This window comes from Castor canadensis, chromosome 1 (assembly GCF_047511655.1).
Source record: "Castor canadensis chromosome 1, mCasCan1.hap1v2, whole genome shotgun sequence".
NCBI classification, from domain to species: Eukaryota; Metazoa; Chordata; class Mammalia; order Rodentia; family Castoridae; genus Castor; species Castor canadensis.
Window position 1 is genome coordinate 60,503,257 of NC_133386.1, and position 23,388 is coordinate 60,526,644.

A 23,388-nucleotide genomic window follows, 5' to 3' on the forward strand; every position below is an offset into this window, starting at 1 on the left:
AAGTGCATAAATGAAGAATGAGATTTATAGTATTGGGAAGACTTAGAGCAAACCACAGAAAAGATAACAGATAATTTGAAATTTACAATATGAGTAGGAGTGCTTCATGCATTCAAATAAGAGTAAGTGGTTCAGACAATGGGAACATCTGTGTTGAAATGGTTGATGAGTGAGATAGACCAAGGATTAGATGGTGGCCTATCGGAACAGGAAGTAGAAAAACATGAGACCAAATAGGTAAGCAGGAGCCAGACCATGAAGGGCCTTTCAAGCTTAGCAAATGAGCCCAAATTTCACTTAGTAATTGATGTGGAGCTAGGAGCAAAGTTCTGGACAGATCAAATGAGAGAGAGGGTGGATGTTGGAGATGTATGGTTGGGAGTGGGACTTATGTAAGAAGACTTGCAACAGCCAATGGAAAAACCATTGGATTCTTAACTAAAGTGTAGTTTTGGGGATTAAAAAGAAGAATGTATTTTTAAAAGATATGTGGTAGAGTTGACAGTGTTTGATGATTGTTTAGAAGAAAGAAACTGGAGATAGCAGTTGATATGCAGAGTTTAAATTACTGAAACACTAATTTCTCTATATCAATCCAAATGACACAGCTGTTGATTTAGCAGTAAACTTATACTATAAATAAATGAATATATGTATCATTATATAACAGTACAAGGAAAGATATTATGAAGCCACTAGGTACATTACAATTACATTAGTACTACTTTGCACAGGAATATTAGGCTTACTGGGAAGGATTTCTTCTATATAACTAAACTGTTTTGAAGTTAACTTGAGATACTTGTACCTGATTTGGCTTTCTTGAGTTGAGATTGCTATAAACTCAACAAATTAATAATAAATACAATAATCATAAGACTCTGAGTTTTCATCCTATAATAAGTACTCAAAGAAGGAAGACAGTATCTATGCAGAGAACTGAGGAAAATTGTCAGCTGATTGTACAGGAAAAGACCATGATAATGCTTGCTGGAAAGGACTTCCACACCTCCAGGGACATGGAAAGATGAGAATTAACAGTAGATAAAGGACTTTGTAATAAGGACTTCAGTCAGGAAAATTTAGATCATCCAATGAATGGTAATGTGTGGACATGGAAAAAAAAATCCCCATGTGTGACTGAAGAAAGTCATATTTTCCCTCTAACTAGATAGAACTTGGACATACTGTGGGAGTTGCTTCTTTGGTTGGATTTACAACAAGATGAAAACTGTACTGAGCTAAGTAATATTTACACCTTTGATATGACAACCAAAGACATTACAAGAAGAAACCATAAGTCAGAAGTGGTCTTCTATTCAGTTGCCATTTAGCTGATTAGCAGCTATCCTAGGGAGCAATTAAGATGCTAACTCAACCAGAAAAAAACTTTTATGAGTCCAATTCATTGTTTCCTTTTATAGCTCAAACATGAAAAGGGGATGTGGAACTCTAAGAACTATGATCTTACATGGTGGTAAATGACTATGATACTGATAATAATAGGTCTTGCTTCAAGCACTAGGGAATTTGCTGATAATTTCATTTCTTTACAGGGTCATGGGGGGGGTGGGAAGAACAAGAAATATATAAATACTGAGATATCATGAACTGATTGAAGGGAATGTTGCCAATGCCATATTGCCAGGCTATAATTCTTTTCTGACTAAAACCCTCTCAATTTTCTGAATGCATTCAAGGTAGAAATAACCTATTATATTCTTTTCCTAAACACATAATGACTTATAAAATGCTTATGATATAATGTTAAATAGCAAAGAAAAAAACCACTCATGCAAGGTATAAATATACCAACATTTTAATACAGATCTCATATTGGTTTTATTTTTTATAAAAAGCACATAGTATTTTATAATTAAGAATTAATTTTATATAATGAAATGGCTTTATGTGTACTCTTTATATTATTTATGTAATGTTATATAATGAAAAGTTTAAAAAATATGTTACTAATTTTCCAAAAAGATAATGATAAAAGCATAATTTACATCCATCATGGAAGAAAACATTAAATCAATAAGAAATCTCATGTCTACTTCCACAATATTTTGTGTTTAATATTGTATTTATAAACATGATAATTAGCTTTTGAGATAAGCAATATTATACAAAAAGTGCTCATGCAAGTCAACTTATCTTTAGCCCATTTGTTTAAAAATGTTCTCACATAAGTTTCCTTGTGAAATCTTTACATGTTGCAGTAACTCAAATAAAACTGCATACATTAATCTGTTATTACCTATTCTATGTAAGAACTTTCCTTTTATTTCTGTTTAAGATGTCACTTGAAAAGCATTTCTGGACTATACGAAAGGGAAAATTGTTGTATTTAGAATTCTAAAAATCCATGGTGCATATACAATGCCTAGAAAAATCAGCTAATTATCTCAGTGGTCCATTTTTATTCTATCATTTATTCACTTCTACAAAAGCACTTGTAAATTCAAAAGGACAGAACAGAGGAGAAATGAACTCATGGTTAGAAAGAGAACCCAAAAAGGTACCATTCCTGAAACCCCTTTGCTGTTATGTAGAGGTTAATTCTCTCCAAGCACTCTACTTCCCAAGACAAGAAATTAATACATCTTCCCTTGTATTTATCTGTTTTTCAATAGTATACATAAGTTATTACTAGTTAGAGAGTATTTAATTTCAGGGGATAACATGTAGACGTCATAATGTCTACTGACTAACTTCCTGTAAAACCATTCAATAATGTTTTTTAAATAAAAAAAATAAGATTCATTTTGAAATTAAAGAATTGTGATGACAGAAAAAATATATTGGAAAATATGCACGTTATAATAACAATTTGAAGAATTATATACAATTTAATTTAAAAAGATAAAATCATTTTAAGTTTCAAAAGTTTGATTTGCCCTTCAAGTTGGTAATGAAATGTAGTATTTGTAGTTTTTCTAGGTTATATTTCACCTTAAATGCGGCAAAACTTTGGAGGAAAATATTTTATTTTTACATTATATAAGCATTTTTATCTTAATAGCAACTTTCAAGTATATCTTAGGTTAATACCAGTTAAATAGCATAATTCCCCTCAGATTATCTCTTTAAAATTAATGTGGATATCAAATATTTTCAAATTCTAGAAGATTACTTTTCTGATTTAAAGAAAAGAAACATTCCATCAGAAAGTAAATGGATGGAACTGGAGAACATCACCTTAAATGAAGTTAGCCAGGCTCAGAAGGCCAAAAATTGCATGTTCTCCCTCATGTGCAGATTGTAAAGGTAAAACAAATGGTGTAATTATATTGGACAGGGTTATACACTAAAGGGAGAATGCATACGGGAGGAATACAGAAAGGGAAGGAAACCTGAAACTTGAATGTGGTTGATGTGTTCACTGTAGAGGAGTGAATAAAATAATCATAAACTGACAGAGGCCATTATGGGAAAGGGACCAGGAAGTAGTGAAGAGGTCTGGTAGAGATAAACCAATGTGCATTGGAATACACAAGTGCATGGAAGCAACACTAGGAATCTCTCTGTATAGCTATCTTTATCTCAAACTAGCAAAAACACTATGTCTTTGTTATTATTTCTTACATTTTCTCTTCAACAAAATTGGAGAAGAGGGCCGAACAGGTTCTGCCAGGAAACTGGGGTGAAAGGGGAAGTGCGGGAAAGGAGGTGGCCCAAACAATGTATACACATGTGAGCAAATTTAAAAACGATAAAATTTTAAAAAGAGAAAGAAGTAGGTGCCTCAAAGGGTAACCATTTTTTTTCACAGTCTGCATGCATGCACTTAATTTACTAAATTTTCTTTTAAAGAAAAAAATAAACTATCCCTTTATCTTGCTACAGTGTTACAAACATGCAATTATAATCATAACAAAAAAATTTTCCAAATGTAAGGATAGAGAATGTTTCTGTTTATAAAGTTTCTGTGTAGTCTAACACTCATTAAAAGTTAGTAGTAATGACCTATGAAATGTAAATATTGCCCAAGTGTTGAGTTGCTCCAAATTGTAGTAATAATTTAGTATGTAGAAAATGTAGGTAATGAGAATCCACCAAGTATCCACAATTTTTTATAAACCTACTTAAAAAGATAGTCATTAGTCATATTTGGCTACTAGGTAAGTGTGATTAAGATTTGACTACTCTTAATCAAGTGTGAATATTGGTTGGTCTTGAGTCTAAAAATAAGTGAGTTTAGGGGAGATGTTTGTGTGACTTAAGCCATTCATACAACACCAGATATCAAAAAACATCACAATGTTTTTTGAGAAATCATATTGGTAGGTATGATCAAGGATATGATCACACTAATATTGTTTTCTATCTCTAATTTATTCTATATGGTATTAAGTAACTTTAAAGAAATTTCCCACATTGTGTAGCCTAATGATAATTGCAATACCTTTGGAATTACTTGGATAAAAGTGTATAGAATTGATTTAGATAAATGTTAAAATTGTAAAATAATAAAAATTATTTGCAATAGAAGCTCTGATACCATGCCTTACTGTCAGACAATTAAACTAAAATTTGAACCCAGAGAATTTAATAATTTATGCAAGACTGCTTAGAAACACAAATTGATCTTTAAATGGTTATTCATACCGTCATAAATCCATCCAGCAAACCTGAATCGGGCTTCGGAGGTGCCTGCAACCGTTCCATTGACCACTTTTCAATGATGGAAGAGACTTGAGTATTTTCTGTATTTAATATTCTGAACCCTGTCATATTGACACCACTGTATCTGTAGGGCTCTACATCAAGAGCAAAGAGGTCCTGAAAAACAAATTTCTTTGGGTTATTAAAAATAGACCTTATTCACATACATAGATTATTAAAATAGCCTGACATTCTTGCTTGCCTTAAAAGACTTCACACCATTGTGTCTGGAACAATGCTAAACATCACAAGTCAACAAGGTTTAAATAGACTGTCTTCATGCTTTAACAATGAAAATATGTACACACTGCACATAAAATGTATGCATATATCATATTATAATTCCAGCAATAGAATAACAGGCTCTTTGATAACTTATATTTAATATTTGCATAGCCTTTATTCTCCATGTTAAGAAGAGTTTAAACTTATATTTTATACAATAATATTTTAAACAAACAGAAGTGTTTTTTTAATGTCTTGCTTAACTATATATATATATATATATATTTTACTTTTAAGAAACAGTGTGAAATATAGCGTCTAACTAATAACAATATGAGAGGTGAAGGGGGAATGTAAAGAACATTAGCCTTGTTGGTTGTAGAAACCTGGCACGTCCTTTGTGTTATCCTATTGGCAGCTTCACCATAATGAGCACTTTACTTCTGTTGCCATCTCTCATCTGTTTACTGAAAATGCTCTTGTTCTGCTTTTCATTTTCCTTGGAGATATGAAGCCAAAGCTATCAAGGGAGTTGGATGTCATAACAAGGACATGGAGTTTGTAGGACTTCACCCTCTTTCAGCTGGTATTAGCTCACCCTCAGATCTTACAGACTGTATTGAGAACCAAGGCAAGACGAATGCCATTATTCCTTGCACAGCTTGCCTCAGACTCTCACAGCTAAACAGACCCGACAGCGGGATAAAACTCCATGGAAAGCAACTGGCATTGGCCTGAGTTGTACTCTGAACTGTGGAGGAATCTTTAGTGTTGTTATTATTTAATGCTTATGATCTAGCCAAGGAGATAAGATATATTCTAGGCATAAATAAATAATACATGGCAATACATGCTATGGGGTGAAAGAGCTAAAATGACAAGTGAAATAGCAGTTAGAAGCAAAACAAAGAACTTTGAATTTTTACATTAGGAAAAACTTCATAGAGCAAATAGTTGTGATGGGGCTCAGACATGGTGTTTTTGCAATCTGAGTGTTTTAAACTGAAGGAAATTGAGAAAACTGCAGAAGCAGAAAGGTCATCCTCTGGTCCTCTTCTACCTTTCTCCCCTAAAGTGGCTCATGAAAGAATTCCCTGACCTACCTCCCTTAAAAGTCATTAATAAAACCCTCATTCTAGAGGGATCCTGACCAGTACTTGCAAACCAAAAAGAATCTGAACAAACAGACCTTGTTAAATTCCCCCGGTTTATAATATCCCTTTTATCCAATCATTGTTTCTGTGCAATTGCCCACTGTTCACTAAACCACAGTGTAAGTACTATATGTTTGGGGTCTTATTTCTGAGAGCTCCTACAATTTGTGTGAAATAAATCTGTGTGGAGAGCAGATTATGAGAGGCCTATGAGAACTGGTCACGAACAAGGCGAGATGCAGTTCACCTGCTTTTCTGAGATTGACACAGTCCTGGAAGCAGAACAGCTGTTTCTCCTAAATTGTTAACATTCAGAGAAGCAGGAATGCAGGTTTCTCCTGTTACAATGTCACGCCCCTCCCCTAAAGCCACTGCTTCACACTGCTTACCACTGGGTGTAAGAGGCCCCTGAAGGAGGGCTTGAGGCTTTTGCCTTTACTTTGGGCTTTTGCTTTTAGCTTTGGGGTTTTTTGGTGTGGGAAGCTTTTGGAAGGGAAAGGAATTACTAAAGGGAAAAGAATTGCTAAAGGGAAGTTGCTGAAGGGAAAAGAATAGCTAAAGACGGGTTGATAGAAAGTCTGCACAGTGAACTTTAACATAGGCCTTAGAAAAACTAAGCAAAAGAAAGAACTTTAGCATAGGCCTTAGAAAAGCTAAGAAAGAACTTTATACATAGTCCTTAGAAAAACTAAGCTAAACAAAAGCTAAAGAAAGAACTTCACAGTGCAAGTCTAAGGGCCGAGACTTTGAGAGTTATACATATGCAGGTTGTAGGCTGTTTGCAAATCTGAGCACCTAGGCTTTAAGAAAGCTAAAGAGACATGGGACAGTGCAAGTCTGGGGGCAAAAGACTTTAAGAGCAATTAAGCTAAGGAATAGCTAAGAGAAAACGTGGGACAGAGTGAGTCTAAGGAAAGAGGTTTTAAGAAAGGATTTCACGAAGACTTTAGATGCAAAGTTTTAAAGAACTGCAAAGGAGTAAGGCCTTAAAAAATAATGTTAGAGAAAAGAAGCAATAAGGGTTGTGTGTCTCCGCCTGAGCACCCAACACACTTGATCCCACTTTCTGTCTGTCTATCCTGTGTCTTTTCTGAATCTCCAGTCGCCCCCAGTTAAGCCCAGTTAGGTTCAGTAATAACCAGGAGTGAGAGCAAAAGCTTGCTCCAACAAGAGGGAGAGAAAAACAGCGCTCCCTCCAAATCTGTGTTTTTTTCTTCTGTGACAGTAGGTGTATGTCTTCTGTGATAGCAGAATCAGCCATGAAGTTCATGATAGTGAGAAAAAGGAATATTTTTCTCCTCTATATCTGCCCTTAAGAATAACCAGACTGCTGATAAGAAAGAGGGCATTCAAAATGTGACCAGAGGGACAAAACTGAGAGAACGTAATACCTATGCAGAACAGTGACCTAGATCAGTTTATTGTATAAGAGAATTCATGAAGGAGAAACAGGGCAGAATAAAATGGGAAAATTAAGTTAGAATTGAAACATTAAAGGCCTTCTATTATAGGCTGACAAGTTACATACATCCTAAACTACTTGCTTCATCTTTTTTTCAAACTAAGGAATACTTTCAATTTTCTCCAAATCTTAAAGTTATTATTCCTGAGGAGGGAAGGCCCTCATGCCCTCTTCACCTGCCTACTACTAAGTGTCTTGCAAGGTGCAAAAAGCCACCTAGCAAGAGGAGATAATGAAGAGATTCAGCAGAGTGAGTCTTGGTGTTTATGAGTAAAACACAGCCTTCTACAACAGTAATCTCTGTTGGAGGAGAGTTTTGTCATCACAGAAAGCTATCAAAATAAACTACATTTTAGTAATTTGATCTGGTAGCTTCAAGAATCCCAAAAGCAAGAAACTAGTTAGAAGACCTTTGAGTTCATAGGGAGAACAATTATTAGACCGATCATTGAGGAGACAGAAAAGATGACTGTTAGAGATCCTGGGAAGAAACCATCAGTAGAGTTTGTGCGGGATATGGGAGTCAGGGATAATGAGAGTTTTTTTTTAAGAAAATTAAAAATGTAGTCAATTCAGAGAATAATAAATTAAGGTTTAAGATTTTGGAACTATCTTAAACCTGCAACATTTAGAATTGTTCTAAAGTACACAATAACTAGGAATAATACACATGGACATTTGTACCTCATTTGAGCAAAGCTCATAACTGGGACTCTAAACATACACTATATCTAAAGAAAGTAATTAACAGGAAAAGAAAAATTAGGATGAAGATCCAAATCTCCATGAGAGTACATAGTTTGGGAATAGGTAGGAAAGAATTATGAATAAGAAAGAAAGCCTTTCCACAGAGGAAGAAAAATCAAGGTAATTTATGAATAAGGAAATAAAGATCACACCAGGCATGGTGGTGAATGCAGCAATCCCAGCACTTTGAAGATAGAGGAAAGACAATTGTGAATTTGAAGCCAGCCTAAGCTACATACCCTATCTAAAAAAAGAAAGAAAGAAAGCTAACAGTAAACAGGTTTGACTAAAGGGCAAATTCAATTTATTTATAGTAACAAAAAAATATGTAGTAAGTATATAAGGACAAAATATGAAGGTAACATGCAATTTGCTAATTGTAAATTAAAGCATATTGACTGTAAAGAAATCAAACTGAGTTACTAGTTTTCTCTCATAATTCCTGCTTGGTATTATCAAAATTAAATATAACCTGAGTATAGTGCTTCACTCCTGGAATCCCAGATACTCAGGAAAGACAGGTAGGAGGATTGTGGTCCAAAGCTAGCTCAGGCAAAAACAGAAGACCCTGTCAAAACACACTAAAACAAAAATGGCTGGGAGCATGACTCAAGTGGTAGAGAACTTGCCAAGCCAACACCAGGCCCTGAATTCAAATCTTAATACCACCATCAGTCATTATCATCATAATAATGTATGACTCTAAACTTGTCATTCATTTTATCACTTTTTCTCATTTAAAAACACATTTCCCATCCTATAAAGAGTCATAAAGAACAAAAGTTAGAAAATTACCTTTATGTTTTAATTAATTACTTACCAGAGTGGTGAAGATATAATGATAATATTCTGTCATCATTCCCATGGCTAATGCCTAAGAAATAAAAATAAGTAAAATGTTAATACTGAAAGTGTATATAGTATGTAATACATTATGTCAATAAGGTAGTTTGGAACAAACTAATAGGAAGTGACAAAGAATCAACCTGTATTTTTCATGTTACATCTAATTTGGGTTAAATCAAATCTACTCCCAGTAGTTAAAAACGATTGGTGGCTACTGAAGGGATTTTTTAACTAATTCTCTTGATATAAAAGCCATTCATTGACTGTTTACAATAATAACGCTTACAGCTTTACATTTTAAAGAGGCATTAAATTTGACACAAAATCTGAAATTACACATCTTAATTACTTGTATTTGTAATGTGTCCCTGCAAATACCCTAGTGAGGAGCACCACTTTATTTTGGTGAACAGAAGGAAAAAGGTGATTCAAAGTGCAATTCCAATGAGCGTTTCCAGTGCTTTATCCATGATCCCTTGATATTAAGGAAGGACATGTAAATCATCAGTATTCAAAATGTACAGATGATTAAAAATATTTCTCTAATTAATAGACCCATTGAAAATTACTATTTTATTTCATTTTTTCACAGTCCTTACAAATTTGAAACTATCAATATTATTCAAATATCCATTGATAAAAAGTGTCAAGGTCCTCGTCCTTTCTGAAGTTAGAGTATACTTTTGAAATAACTTATTAATTACCAAAAATTGGCAATGATAATTTTAAAGCAATGCATTTTTTAGCTTAATGTAAAGCTCTTAGTTGGAAATAAAGTGTTTTCAGGTGCATGTAATAGTCTTCCACACACTACTAACTACACAAACTCATTTATTATGTAGCTGCCTCAGCTACACTCTGTGCATTCTGTATACAGAAAAGCATAATGCTCATATGTTGGCATGAATCAATTAAGTAGAATTAAATTTGTAATTTTACCATATAAGCCATTTGATTAAGAAAGGTGAGACATTTGTGAAAAACTTTGCAACATTCAATATATATTAAAGAAGTAAGAAATATTGCTTAATGAAATGCAACATAAAACAATTGAACATAGGAAGGGAATTTAGGGAAAAAATAGATAATAATTATGCAAACTTATAATGTCCTGGATGAAGTTACCATTTTAAGCAAAATAAAAACATTTCCTTATGAAATAAAATATTACATTATATATTTTTGTAGCATGCCTTCATTTCTACTGACAGGTAGAGAAATCTCATCTCTATAACTACTCAATGACAGCTCAGTGTTATCCTTGTTTCTGACTTGATCAACAGAAAAGGTAACCTAAAGAAATAGTGATTCAAATGTATAGATATAAGTGTTGCTTATTTGATACCTGAAATGTGTTAGGTACTATTCTAAATATATTGCATTACTAAGTCTCTTAAAAGTCTTATGAAGTAGATTCCATTACATTCATTTTTACAGGTGAAAAGAAACAAGACATCAAAGTGAGATAGTGAGTAAACATGGACTCCAGGTCTCTAACTCTTGGTCTGGAGTAAAACTGTCTACCAAAAAGGCAAACTGGGAACACTGAATGTGAGAATAAAGTTCATTGAAGTCAAAGAAAGAACGGGTAAGTGCTCAGAGATTTTAAAAAATTGACAGCTATATTTATAGCTTTATACTGTGGGGGGAAGCTGGAAATTACATCAGTTGTTAGGAATTATAATTGGTGCTAGCAAAAGTTCAGTGGTTTTGAAGAAAAGGATTGGGTGCAGTCCCTATGTCTGGGTAGTTTAGAAAAAGAGATCTGTTATATAAAAAGGTAACAGAAGTCAACAGTGTTTTATTAGAGAACTGCAGTTTGGCTCAGTTCAAATATGGCTTGAATCTTCAGCCCAGATTAAAGGCTCAGTAGACTAGGTATCTGATGTCTGATTAACCACTCCATGTCAAGTGGAGGAGTCTTTGCAAATAAACAAGCATCACTCCATTTTGATCTTCTCCCTTGACATTCATAATCTTCCCTTTTCTAAGTGGAATATTTTATATTCTCAAAGATATCAATCCATTCTAGAATCTATGCATTCTAAAAATTATTCCATTTCTTTGAAACAGCCAGTGCATGAAATTGTGGTTTTGGTGGCAGGGGTGGGAGAGAGTTGAAGAGATGGTGACAGAGAGCTTAATTTGCTTCTGACATTGGTGCTCTGCACTGGCCACATGTTTCTTCTTCATCACTTTGAGATGAAATCTATAATGAACTTGGATGTATTTGTGGCTTTCTTTGACATTCAATCTCTGATTTTGAACACAAGAATTGGCTATAGACTATGATATGTGATCTAGAAAAGTGAGATGATTAAGCACCATACTGTAACCTTACAAAAATTAACACAAGAACACTATCTTGAAAGATTAGATGAAAAAAATGCTCTGAAACTTGTTTTAATTATATTGCATTATGTCTTCCTAGTTTTTTTTAATGAAATGTATACATATCTCGAACCACACTAAAGAGAGTACAATTGACCTCAATAGAAAATAAGTTATGGCAAATATCATCTTACCTAGAAATACCAGTGAATAATTTGTTTAAAATCAAAACTTTATCAGAAATCTCCAATATTATAGTGTTAATAATCCTATATGACAAATTAACATATTTAGTTATCTAGGCATTTAATTTGTAAAATAGTTATCCTTCAGCTTAAATCCTGAAATTATATTACTTAAGGTTAGCAGTAGGGAGAAGCAACCTTCTGTATGTAAATCTTCAATTTTAGTTTTATTTTACTTCTTGCATTGCAGGAGTTTATTTATATCAGCTTGTACATTTTTCCAGGGCAAACCTTTTTATTTCACATTCTCTAATCTAGACCTTGAAGTTCTTGGTTTCTATTTTTCCTGTGTGATAGATGACCTTGTGAAATTTTACTTCAGAGCATCTCGGCTCTGCCCTATGGCATTCTCTGTGACAATCTGGGTAGAAGTGGAATCCTCTGCCACTGAGGCATGTCCACAAATCAGTGCACTCCATTTGCCTCAGTGGAATCAAGTCCGCCCCAAAGTCCATTCACTTTTAAAATTTTCGGCAAAAAGAAAAAAACCCTTCAAATTCATTGTTTTTAAGTGTTTAGTAAAAGCTTGGTTTGTTTAAATAAGTAAATTAAAGAAATTAAGTGAATAAACTAAGAGACATCCCTTTTTCTGGATTCTCCTAAGATTCACTCATGGATGAAGACAGAGTAGAAGAAAGCACATCTATTTCTGCTCTCCACTCACATACTTTGTTATTGGTATTCTGACATTAGTCAATTTTAAGGAATCTCAGAAATTTTTGTAACTCACAAAATATATCCTTATTAAATTTACTGCTGCATTTACTAAGGGAATCTATTTGCTTTCTTCTTGAACTGACTTCTGCATTCAAACAACAGACAGACCCTCTCTGTGACCAGGTAAGTTAAAAAGAAAATATCCCCATGTATATGGCCTCCCAATATTGCAAGATATCAGAGCATTCATTCTGTATAACAATGGAATTCATTACATTTTAACTTGCATATTTCCAGTTTACCTTTGTTTTGGTTTTTCTTCTACTTGTTAAAATTACATATTTTTCTGTTGAATATATTTAAAGATTATTTTCCTCTGTCTTCATTTTGCAAACAGAGTAGATTACATATAAAGAAACAATATAAAATAATGAATATACCCAGCAGAAGGAAGAATGAAAATTCTATTATCAAAGATAATGGTAATGCTCAACTTCCAGACAGCAAAAATAAATCAGTTTTAGAGTTAGTTCTTTAGAGAAAAGACAACTGATCCATTACATACTTGGTAGAAGCCCAGAGAACACCAGGCAAAGCTCTATCCCTGAAATAGTAGAGTGCTCTGGGAGTAAAACAAAGGTTTCCTTTCCAAGTCTGTATTCTAAATGTGATCAACAATTGTTTGAAAATTATAAGAAAAAAGTCCTCACTCTACATTTCAAGGGTTACTCTATGGCATTATTTTATTCATTACTAGATAAACTAGAGAGCAAAAACCCTCAAAATTCCTCATATGCTTTATTACTCAAATATAAAGCTAGAGCAATTTTCCAAATCCAATTAAATATTTTACTATGGTGAAATAAACATTCATATTGGAATACTGGACAAACATCTGCTTAATAAACTAACCATGTTATAGCAGGCATTTGCTGTTGGTAGTTATACTTAATGGGATATAATTTGACATCTAAATTTGTATACTTCTCCAACACAGTCATTTTATACTACACATGAGAGGTTTAAAAACAGTCGACAAATCCCAAGCCTCTGTGATGTCAGCCCAATTTTAAAAAACAAAAGCTTAAAAAAGCAAAATCCAAAGATTTAAGTTCAAATCCAAACTCTCCTAGATAGACTAATAATAATTCCTGTTTTATAGTTTGCTGTTAGATCTGAAGACTGTAACATGGTTCTAGTGCTACAAATTGTTTCATTTAATTGATTTATGAGTATCCTTTTAGGTAGGCAATGCTTTAATCTAGAACGAATATTTATTAATATCACCAGGCAGGATATCTAGCCCTCTGGTATTTCCTTGCTACTGGACAATGGTCAAATTACTCAGTCTGAGATGAGACTAAGTTTCTTGGTTTGTAAAGTGGGGTAGCCCCTACTTCTTCCAATTGTGGCAATGATGAAATAATATACAAGGCATCTCACATTAGATACCAGATAAAGAGTAAATATAGTTAATCTCTACATTCTGGCTGATTGAAATGGATGAGCTATTAAATCATTGACTATTAATTTCTTTCCTAATTTCAGTATAAAATAGAAATATTATTTCATTAAATAATGATCAGCAGTATTTCAGACATTTGACAATAACCTCAAAACTTCCATTGGCTTTGATGAGCATCAATGTTTACATTACCTTTCTTTTATGACAATTAATCAAAAGCAATTGTCAGACTTTCTGTTATAAAATTATATCAAGGTAATTTTTTTAAATGACTGCATTACAATAACATTGTATTATGATTTTTTTTAGAAAAAGATCATGTATTAAAAGCAAATTTACAAAGAAACCAAGAATGAATGTTGGTAACTTAAAGTTCACCTGTTTTAAAATGCCTGCTGCCATTTCATGGCTGCAGTCGAAGATCACATGGAACTCCCTCCCTCTTTTCATTTCTTTCAGTAAAGGTTTTGCATCCTTTGTATCAGCAGGCAGTTGACGGATTTTAAGTCGAAGATTGTATCTTGATGGAGCTTTGATGAGCTCTTGCAAACGGATGAGACCTTTGATTAAGAAGGAAAAAAAAAACACTATAGGTAAATGGGAGTGGGTAATGGAATCACAAAACAAATTCACTAAGATGCATTTTTTTTTTTTTTAGCAAGTATAGGTGCATTTCATGGTACAACCATTAAAACTCCTATTTCAACAAAATTCTAGACCTGGCCCTTGTTGTTGTTGTTGTTGTTAAAAAAAATTTCTCAAATTCCATAAGGTATTTTAAATTGTGAAAGACACCTCATGACTATAAGTCAAAATAAATAATTTAAATATGAAAAAGATATAGAGTGAAATAGTCCTTTTCTATCAGCAATTCTTTTCCACATTGGATTGTGGCTTGAAATATTGTTTTTCCATAATATTTTCTGTGCATTTACAGATATACACCTGTTTTGTTCTATATCTATTTTATATTAATAGCTATTTTGTGACAATGTCAAGAACAAAGGCCTTGTAAGTCCCTCACTATTATTCTAGTTTGTTCTTAAGAAACATTGTGTTCCATCATGCAAATATTGCCCTGATAAAAACACATATTTACATACATTTGGTGCCCTTCTAAGAGTGAAAGAACTTTTCTTAATAAATAGACTTGAAATAGCCTGAACCATATTTAATTCCTTTACGAAATATAATTAACATTTTTGTATTATTTTCTGGGTATAACATTGCCTTATAAGTAATGTAAACATATAAATACATATCACTACAGACATTAGTAAAGCAAGCATTCTCCTAAAGAAGTGTCTCCTGATTACATGTGAGTCAAAGTATATCAAATTAATTGGTACATTTTAATAGGTTACAGAATTGATGCATGTTAAGATAACTGACAAATCATTGATATTATTCTTTTATATAATTTTCAAGTAATGAAACCCCTTTAAGAACTCTTTTACACTATATAAAAGAGTGTACAAAGAAAAAAAGAATAATTCAGTTCATTATAGCTTAGACCAAGTAAAGCGTTTTCCTTTTTTTCCTTCACTTTGTTCTTGCTTATCTCTCTTTAAAAATATTCACCTGTGCATTTATATCTCTCTGTTTATACCTTCCCTGAAAAACTACTTTAATCAAAATTAACATAATAATAGTAAAACTAAATATTTGTATATAACTAATCTAGAACTCTCTGTCTCTCTCTCTCTCTCTCTGTATAGGTATGTATACATGTTGTTCAACTCCATTTGCAAATGAGAATGAAAGTATTCCATTTTAGGATTAGAAATCTATTGTATGTTAAAATGACATTAGATCTTGAGAATAAAATCTAATTTTAACAATTTTAAGTGAAATATAAATATTTTCAAATGCCCTAATTTTTATTATTATATGGCATCAATAAATATCACACATATTTCAAACAATTTTAGGGATTCAAATAATTATTAGGAATGTAAAGTAGCAATGACTAAGAATTGCTGGTTTGGATTATCCCTAAATTTTTCCTATAATAAATTGTTATTATTCTCATAAAATTATATATGTAAATTCAGACCGATCAAATACCAAAGCTATGTTTTGTGTACTTACCTCACAAGATTGTGTGAGAGTCAAAATGCAAATTTGGGAGAGTAAGTTTTGGTGTTGGGTTTGAATCTCAGTTCAATAATCTACAGTCTGTGGAGTTTTGTGCAAGGCTCTTATTTCTTCTTTTTTTCCAAAAGAATAAAACTCTCTATGAATTAACATATTAAATGGCAAAAAAAAGAAGCTGGCATATTATAGATCTTCAGTTGTCATTATTGTTATATTAGCAAACATATAAATGCTCTCTTATTTTGAAAAAAATATGCTGGTTGCTAAATCTGTTCTCAGAAGATATTTAGACACTGATTTAGACAGAAAACCTACAAAAAATTTAAGAGAGACTTTAAGAGATTAAAATACTACCAAGAAAAAGGAGTTATGTAGTCACAGATTAGCTCAACAGTTTTGGTTTGAAAAAGCTCAATGACATAGAAGTGGACCTTTTCTGCAGTATCGCATCATCAAACAGTATTTGTAGAGTTCATCCTAGGTATAAACACTGCCAAGTATTTTTCAAGTCTCTTAAGAGTTCATGTGGATAGTTCATTGAGCCATCAGGTACAATAATGTTTACCTATTCTCTTCACACAGATACATCCCTGCTGGCATTAATGGAACAGATTTGGGTTTGCCAGCTTTCCTGGGGAATGATATTGATGAGTGAAAAAAAAAAAAGTCACTGCTGATGGTAGGAGCTGCCATCACCTTCTTGAGAATTTAAGTGAAATGTTGTCTTCATTCATTCCTTCAACATCCATTTTGTACATGTCTTCTATGCAAGATGCTGTGTTGTGAATAATTATAATGATCATAACAATAGTATTTATCCAGTCTTTCACAGCAAGAGAGATAGTTTGACTGTGGAATTTTCTTATACAGAAATAGTTTCTGTAATGGTTTTCATGTTAAATTTTTTAATAAAAGTGATTCAGCATTTCAATCATAGAGAAGAAATCTAGAGAGCAGTTTGAAAGCTAATGCAGATTAAATTCGGAAACGGTGTAAGTGGCAGCAATGTCTGATAATTATAATATTAGCTATAGATTTCCTCTATAGATTTTAAGTCATCTTTCTGCCTCCTCCAATGTCTTCCCTTGGTGTGGTATCATGTTTTAAAAATGCCATTTTTCTGAAAAGATTATCCTAATCAAATCTATTACATACAAGTAAATATGCATATTTTGTAAAAATAGATGGTTTTCTTTCTTTTTTAGGAAAAAATTAGTCCCTAAAATAATTGAAATGGCTTATGTGTAGTCTTGCCCTGTATTTGTTTAGTTAAAATGGAGAAATAAAATGACATATCTGAAGAAGTGATTAATACGAATAATTTGCAAACAAGGCTTTTTAGAAATATTGTTTACTCTAACAAATTTGGCACTCGGTTAAGCTACTTAATGACAAAGTAGAATTATAAGTATTTAAAACGGTCTTTTAATTAAAATGCCCCCCTTTTCCCTAATGTAATTAGTTTATGTAATGATAATAAAAAAGCAACAATTTGCACAGATGGGTTCCTAAAAACATGCTAACTAAAAAGGGCGCCGCATTCCAATTATCTGCTGATTTTGGTAGGTGAATAACATTCTATTACCTCTAATTCTTTTGCTGAGACTACAATATTGTTGATTTTTTGTACTTCCACAAAATCAACGTTTATCTTTATCATGCAGGGACAGAGGTCTGAGTTGCTCTTTTCAGAAGTTGCCATCAATTTAGTTTTTAAGGAGAATCCAGAAGGAGCCATTTACGCACACTCCAGCTGGCACTCTCTTCTAAAGAGATCAATCACACCACCTCTTCAGCAGGCCCAGCTTCCCTTAGCCCCAGGAAGGAAGTCCCAAGCTCTCTCACATACTCAGGTATCCTTTTCAACAGCCACGCAAACTAGAGCTTTACCACCTGGCTTAGTCACGAGGCCAATTTGTCATTTTGGTTAATATGGTCTTTGTGCAAGCTCAGACTCCCACCCAAATGCATTACATAATAAGCAATACAAAAAATGACTTATCTAAATTCTATGTTCATCATCACTCTTTTTTTTCAGCAAAGAAAATTTTGATAATTCACTGAGTGGCCAAATTATGGTATTTGAACGGGTTATTTTTGCTAGAATATTTTATTTGGCTACAGAGTGTCTTATAGCACACTAAATAGTGTATGTATACTGGTCACGGACCTTGTTATGTATGGTTATGCTATAAAAATTAAGAAGGAAGCTAATTATAATAAGTTATTTTGAATTGGTTTTAACAGGAGTGGTGGGTTAACATTGAAAGATAGTCTGTCCTAAACTATTTATCAGCTTTCTTTTCCTTGGAGAGAGGTTATGTTCAGTACACAGAACATAGAAAATAAGACCCTAGCTAATACAGTAAGCCAGTCTTATTTGCAGATTTGGTTTTGACTAGGCACCACCAAAAATAATTTAAAAATCAAAAGGAATTTCAAAAACAAAAAATTTACATTTCTGCATACCTTATACAGCTGAGTTGATGTGGAGAAGTTCTCAATAAGTCCTGCATTCTTGTCAGTTGTGTTTAAATTTTGTGATCTGCTGAATGTTTCCCTGCCCTGAATTTTTTGAAAATCTGCCTCTCAAAAAGCAAGTGATAGGGGCTGGGGCCATGGCTCAAGTGGTCGAGTGCCTGCCTAACAAGGGTGAGACCCTGAGTTCAAACCCAAGTACCACCAAAAAAAAAAAAAAAAGGAAAAACAAACGGTACCCAAAAAGCAAGGCAAAAGTCAATGTACATAATTGGAGTAATAAAGTGAAAATTTGAGATCTGTTGAAAGGAGGCATGTCTTTAATGGAAACTGGGTACCATGATGGGAAAAAAGAATCAAATATCCACATCACAGTACTGAACTCTATGCATCCTGAACACATGCAACTTTTCCTCAGTTCAGCCTCTATGGAGCCATAGACCCACATATACAAAGGTCAGCTGTGTACCTTCTACACATTACTAACTTCCAAACAAGCATCCTTTGTCAAACTGCTTCCCTGAACGATAGACTTCAAAATTCACTTTTTTTTTTTTTGTGGTACTAGGGATGGAATTTGTGGTTTTTAGGCTAATGCTCTACCATTTGAGCCATTAGCCAGTCCTTTTGTTTATTTGTTTGTTTTCAATTGTTTTAGTTTGTTTTGAAATAAGGTCTTACTAACTTTGTCTAGCTGGCCTCAAGCCACAATCCTCCTATCTCTGCCTCCTGAGTACCTGATATTACAGGCTTGCACTGTACTCAGTCTTAAATTCACTTTTATATTTTACATCTGTGTAGTAAAGAATTAATCTTACCTAAAGAGAGGTCTGACTTTTGCTGCAGATTCCTGGAAGTTAATCTCTAAACTCTTGGAATGTCCTGGTTGGCAAGAGTATCTTTCTTTAAGTAAGTGCCATGGGCCATGTGGGAGAGTCCAATGATATATTTTGTTTTGGAGCATTTGGGCCATGTGGTGTCAGCCCAACATTTGAGGAGGCTAGGGACTATAAAGTCAGTCAGGTGGGTAGTCAGTCATGTCTATATGACTAAGCCGCAATAAAAACTAGTAAGATAAAGCTTGTGCACCTCTCTGGTTGGCAATAATCCAGATATATTTTGTACTTCATTGCCTAGAGAGATTAGCAATGGGAGAAGAAAACTGGAAGCTCTGAGTACTGACCTTTCCTGGAGTCAGCCCTATACACCTGTGCTATAAGCTGAGTTTAATCTGTATCTTTTTGTTGTTATAAATTATAACAGTGAGTATAACCACTTTCAGTGAATTCTGCAAGTCGTTCCAAACTTGAGGGTGAGATTTGCGACCCTCGAAATTGTAATTCAAGTCAGAACTGAGGTAACCTTGAAGGCTCCTAAACTTTGGATTGGTTTTAAAAGGACTTTAGAATAATGTTACCTCTCTACTGTGAGGTCTAGTGAGTACTACAGACACAGTATACCCAAATTTGCTCTTCAACTCTGTACCCTTCATAGCTGCTCCTCCCTCATTTGCCTTCTCCTAGGATAATGGCAGATTTGATTTTGCCAATTACTCAGGTCAAACGGTGCTACATTTAATTGCTCTATTTCTGGCACACACCATGTCTAGCTTTCTAGGAAACCGTAACAAAATTATTTTTAAAACACTCCTAGAAAATTACTGGCACACTGAACCAGGTTACCATGATCTCTCAAACAGGTCATTACAAAAGTCTCTTAACTAAGCCCTTATATATTTGTATATCCAGCAATAGCCTATGGGGTTTGTATCATAAGTTCATGGTAAAAGTATTGCTCTAGATATTTCAACCAGAAGGTGGGAAAGAGGCAGAAATGCATAAGAGGCTTTGGTGTAGGACTGTGTACCATAAGGGCACTTTACTAAGTACTAAGTACTAAGGTCATTAAAATATAGTCTTTAGATTTGAAACAAAAAATTCCAAAGCAGAGGTAGATTCTGACAGTGGCTTGTGATTCTTTTGGCCTAAATGGAGGTAGTCATGATGGCTGCAGGCAACCAGTCCATCCAATGAAAGTAGTGCAGAAAAGTACAAAAAATAGGGTATAATCTTACTGAGCAGCATCTTGGGTTCAGGATGAGAAAAGCTACAGTGTTAAAGTAAATTAAGTGGACAGAGAGTATCCAACTTCTACCTTGTGGTGGGGCTGAATCTTGAGCCTGCAAGATGAGCTCCATACCACCCCAGGACACCTACCTAATCATAGCCAGGACTAAAACAAAGTATCTAGATTTCATCAGGGAAGCATTGAGAAAGGCAGGAGCTTCAGGTCTGATTATTACTTCTAAAGTCAGTACCAAAATGTGTCTTTGTTTTTTCTTTCACTGATATGAGAAAAGCAATTATGGCACTGTTTAAAAATAAGCCATGCTTTTGACCATATCAAGGTTAAATCCCTTAGACTCCTGATGCTTCAGGGTCTAAGTTCAGTGTGACCTAAAGTGAATTTTTTTTCTTAATGCTTCAGTTTCTGAGAAACAGGTAAAACTAATGTTGCATTTTTCATTCATTTTCTTTGCTTATTGCTATTAAAATTTGCTTACATCTTAATCACAAGAAAAACAAGTACATTGGTGACTGATTTGAGTGCTGTGGTAACTGGGTCACTACAATCATAGTAAGCTTCTTTGTCCTAGACTTCTCCAATGTTAGATCCATCTTACCATCTAATTTTCCTTTGTTCTATACATGGAGCTACTGCATGTGGGCTGATGTCTATTGTCATAGGATAAGTCAGGTAGAAAGCTGGACAGTTGAATGAAAAGGCAGTTGCATTTGTTAGGACTAAATGCAACTGGTATGCACCCAGTTCAGGCTACACTGAGCAAAAAAGTCAGTCTCCCATAGCTGAAAATAAATGCCAGGTTGAAGCCAGGAATTATTTCTTTGTAGTACAGTTTTCTTTTCCTCCAAGTTACTTCCATTACTCTTAACTTTTTCCCACTTAATGACACAGATATCCATAAAATTTCACATTCATGACGAGATTTTCTACAAAGTTTCTGTCAAAACTCTAGCAAGGATGATATCTGACCCAGATTGGGGTTATTTGGTTGGAAGAATGAATTGAATATGAATGCCTCTCCCTGTGATATCAATGGGTAGTGGGGGAAGGTGAGCCCCACCCAAACTGTTCAGACTAAGAAGAATCCTTGCAAGGGACTCTGGCAAACAAATATAAATAAACATAACCTAGATACACATCATAGCAATGTTTTAGAAACTCTCTAAACGGGATGACTGTACTTTGGTTTGAGGTGAGCATTTGGTAATATTTTGATTCAGTGGTTGTTTGCAAAGCAATTCTATTATTTTTCATCGAACTGGGTCCCTTTTAAAAGCAAAAAGAATAGGTGTGAGTGCTTCGTAATTAGATTAGCACAACATGCACAATCCAGAAACATCCTGACAAAACCAGGTTCTGTGCACTCTTCCTCTTCCTTCTCAGCATACTTCGTACATCATCTTACCTCATCACCTGCGATCTTGGTAATGTTACTGACCCACCCCCAGTGGGACTAACATACCTCATTGTTCAATCCTGATGGCTAAGTTGCAGGCTTCTCTGTCTCCTGGCAAACAGCTCAAATGTACACCTGTCCCTCTGTCACTCTCTCTGCCCTCTCAGCTTGTGAGAGCCCAACTTCAGCTCTCCAGACAGTGGCTGCTTAGGTAGCCCGCTGTACTATAATCCCCACTGTGTCCAGGTCAGTTCAGTGATGAAGCAGCAAATGATCCTTCACAGCTCTTGTTTTGGCTCTGTCCCAAGATACTGCTGTTACTGGTTTTATCCTGCCACTTAATACATCAAATATGATTTAAAGTTGACATTGACAAAACAGCTTAAGAAGCTTTATGTGGTTGCACCCATGACTAACAATAACTATCAGAACAACTGTGAGCTGGTGAAAAGGCCAAGTAGAAAGTATTTTTTTAGGAACTCAGATTTTTATGTTTTTTGTCCTAGACAAAAATACCATTAACCCCAAAGCCTTCAGTAAACTCATTGAACATGTATTTTATGCTATGAATGGCTGAAAGATATGGATATATTGTGAACATATGACTGCATATACTGTGTGCTTTAAATTGGGGTGCAGAAGTGAAGTAGAAAAATATAAGCAATAGATATTTCTCACTTAAATTATAGGGTGTGGGGAGAGAGACAGGCAAATAATTTCTGTACAGTGAATTATGTACAGTAACATAGGCAGCTCTAAACACATTGAACATGATGCAGATACAATGTCTACCATTTAGTTAGGTGAGCCAGGAAGGATAGATCAGAGAAATAGGAAATGGTATGCACAAAACACCATGTAATGAGAGTACAGATGGCCGGAAAAGTCTTCTAAGTTATTTGATTGATATTGTTGGAGATTCAAGTATAAGCTATGCCTGGCAGGAGGCCAGGCTAAAGGCTGGATCAGTAATCGGTAAACACCGCTTAAGGAAGGCATTGTTACACTTTGTTCTAAGTGAAGGAGCTACCTAGCTACAAATACTTTAAAAACAAAATCAAGTGATAAGGACAGAACGAGACCTGCCTGGAACTGAAGGAGGGAGGGGGGCAAGGTGGAGAAATAACCCAAACAATGTATGCACATGTGAATAAATGAACAAAATAAATTAAAAAAAAAACTGTTTTGTCTTGTTTAAGCAGAAAAGGACCAATTATCAGAAAAATTCAGGAGGTTTCATAAGACCCAATTTTGGGAATTCAATTCTACCTTAGAAATAGAAAAAAGAACAAGATTATTAAGATATCTTTTACTCTGTTCTTTTCCTGTGTGTATTCCTCATTTTCTTTCTAACTATAATAGCTTTCTCTGCATCATACCAAATGTAGAAAACATAGCTATCTTTCATCTACTGAGTTTGTTACAGGTCCAGCAGCTGGCAGAACAACCAGTCTCTTTTTGTCCCAATTCCAAATTCCTGTAAGAGAGAATCTAATTGGCTCCAGTGTGTTAACTTTTGGTCTATAATTGAT

General features: G+C 34.2%; 1 protein-coding gene across 7 annotated transcripts in view; it reads right to left on the bottom strand.

The window, feature by feature from the left end:
* Grik2 (glutamate ionotropic receptor kainate type subunit 2) overlaps positions 1-23,388 on the bottom strand; it is a 628,064-nt gene that overhangs the window by 367,277 nt on the left and 237,399 nt on the right. For all 7 annotated transcript variants that reach the window (XM_074077776.1, XM_074077791.1, XM_074077781.1 and 4 more), the window contains 3 exons: positions 14,179-14,360; positions 9,077-9,130; positions 4,612-4,785 (listed from right to left, as the gene is read on the bottom strand). In XM_074077776.1, coding sequence (XP_073933877.1) covers positions 4,612-4,785; positions 9,077-9,130; positions 14,179-14,360 — 410 coding nt within the window. The remainder of the gene's footprint in view (positions 1-4,611; positions 4,786-9,076; positions 9,131-14,178; positions 14,361-23,388) is intronic.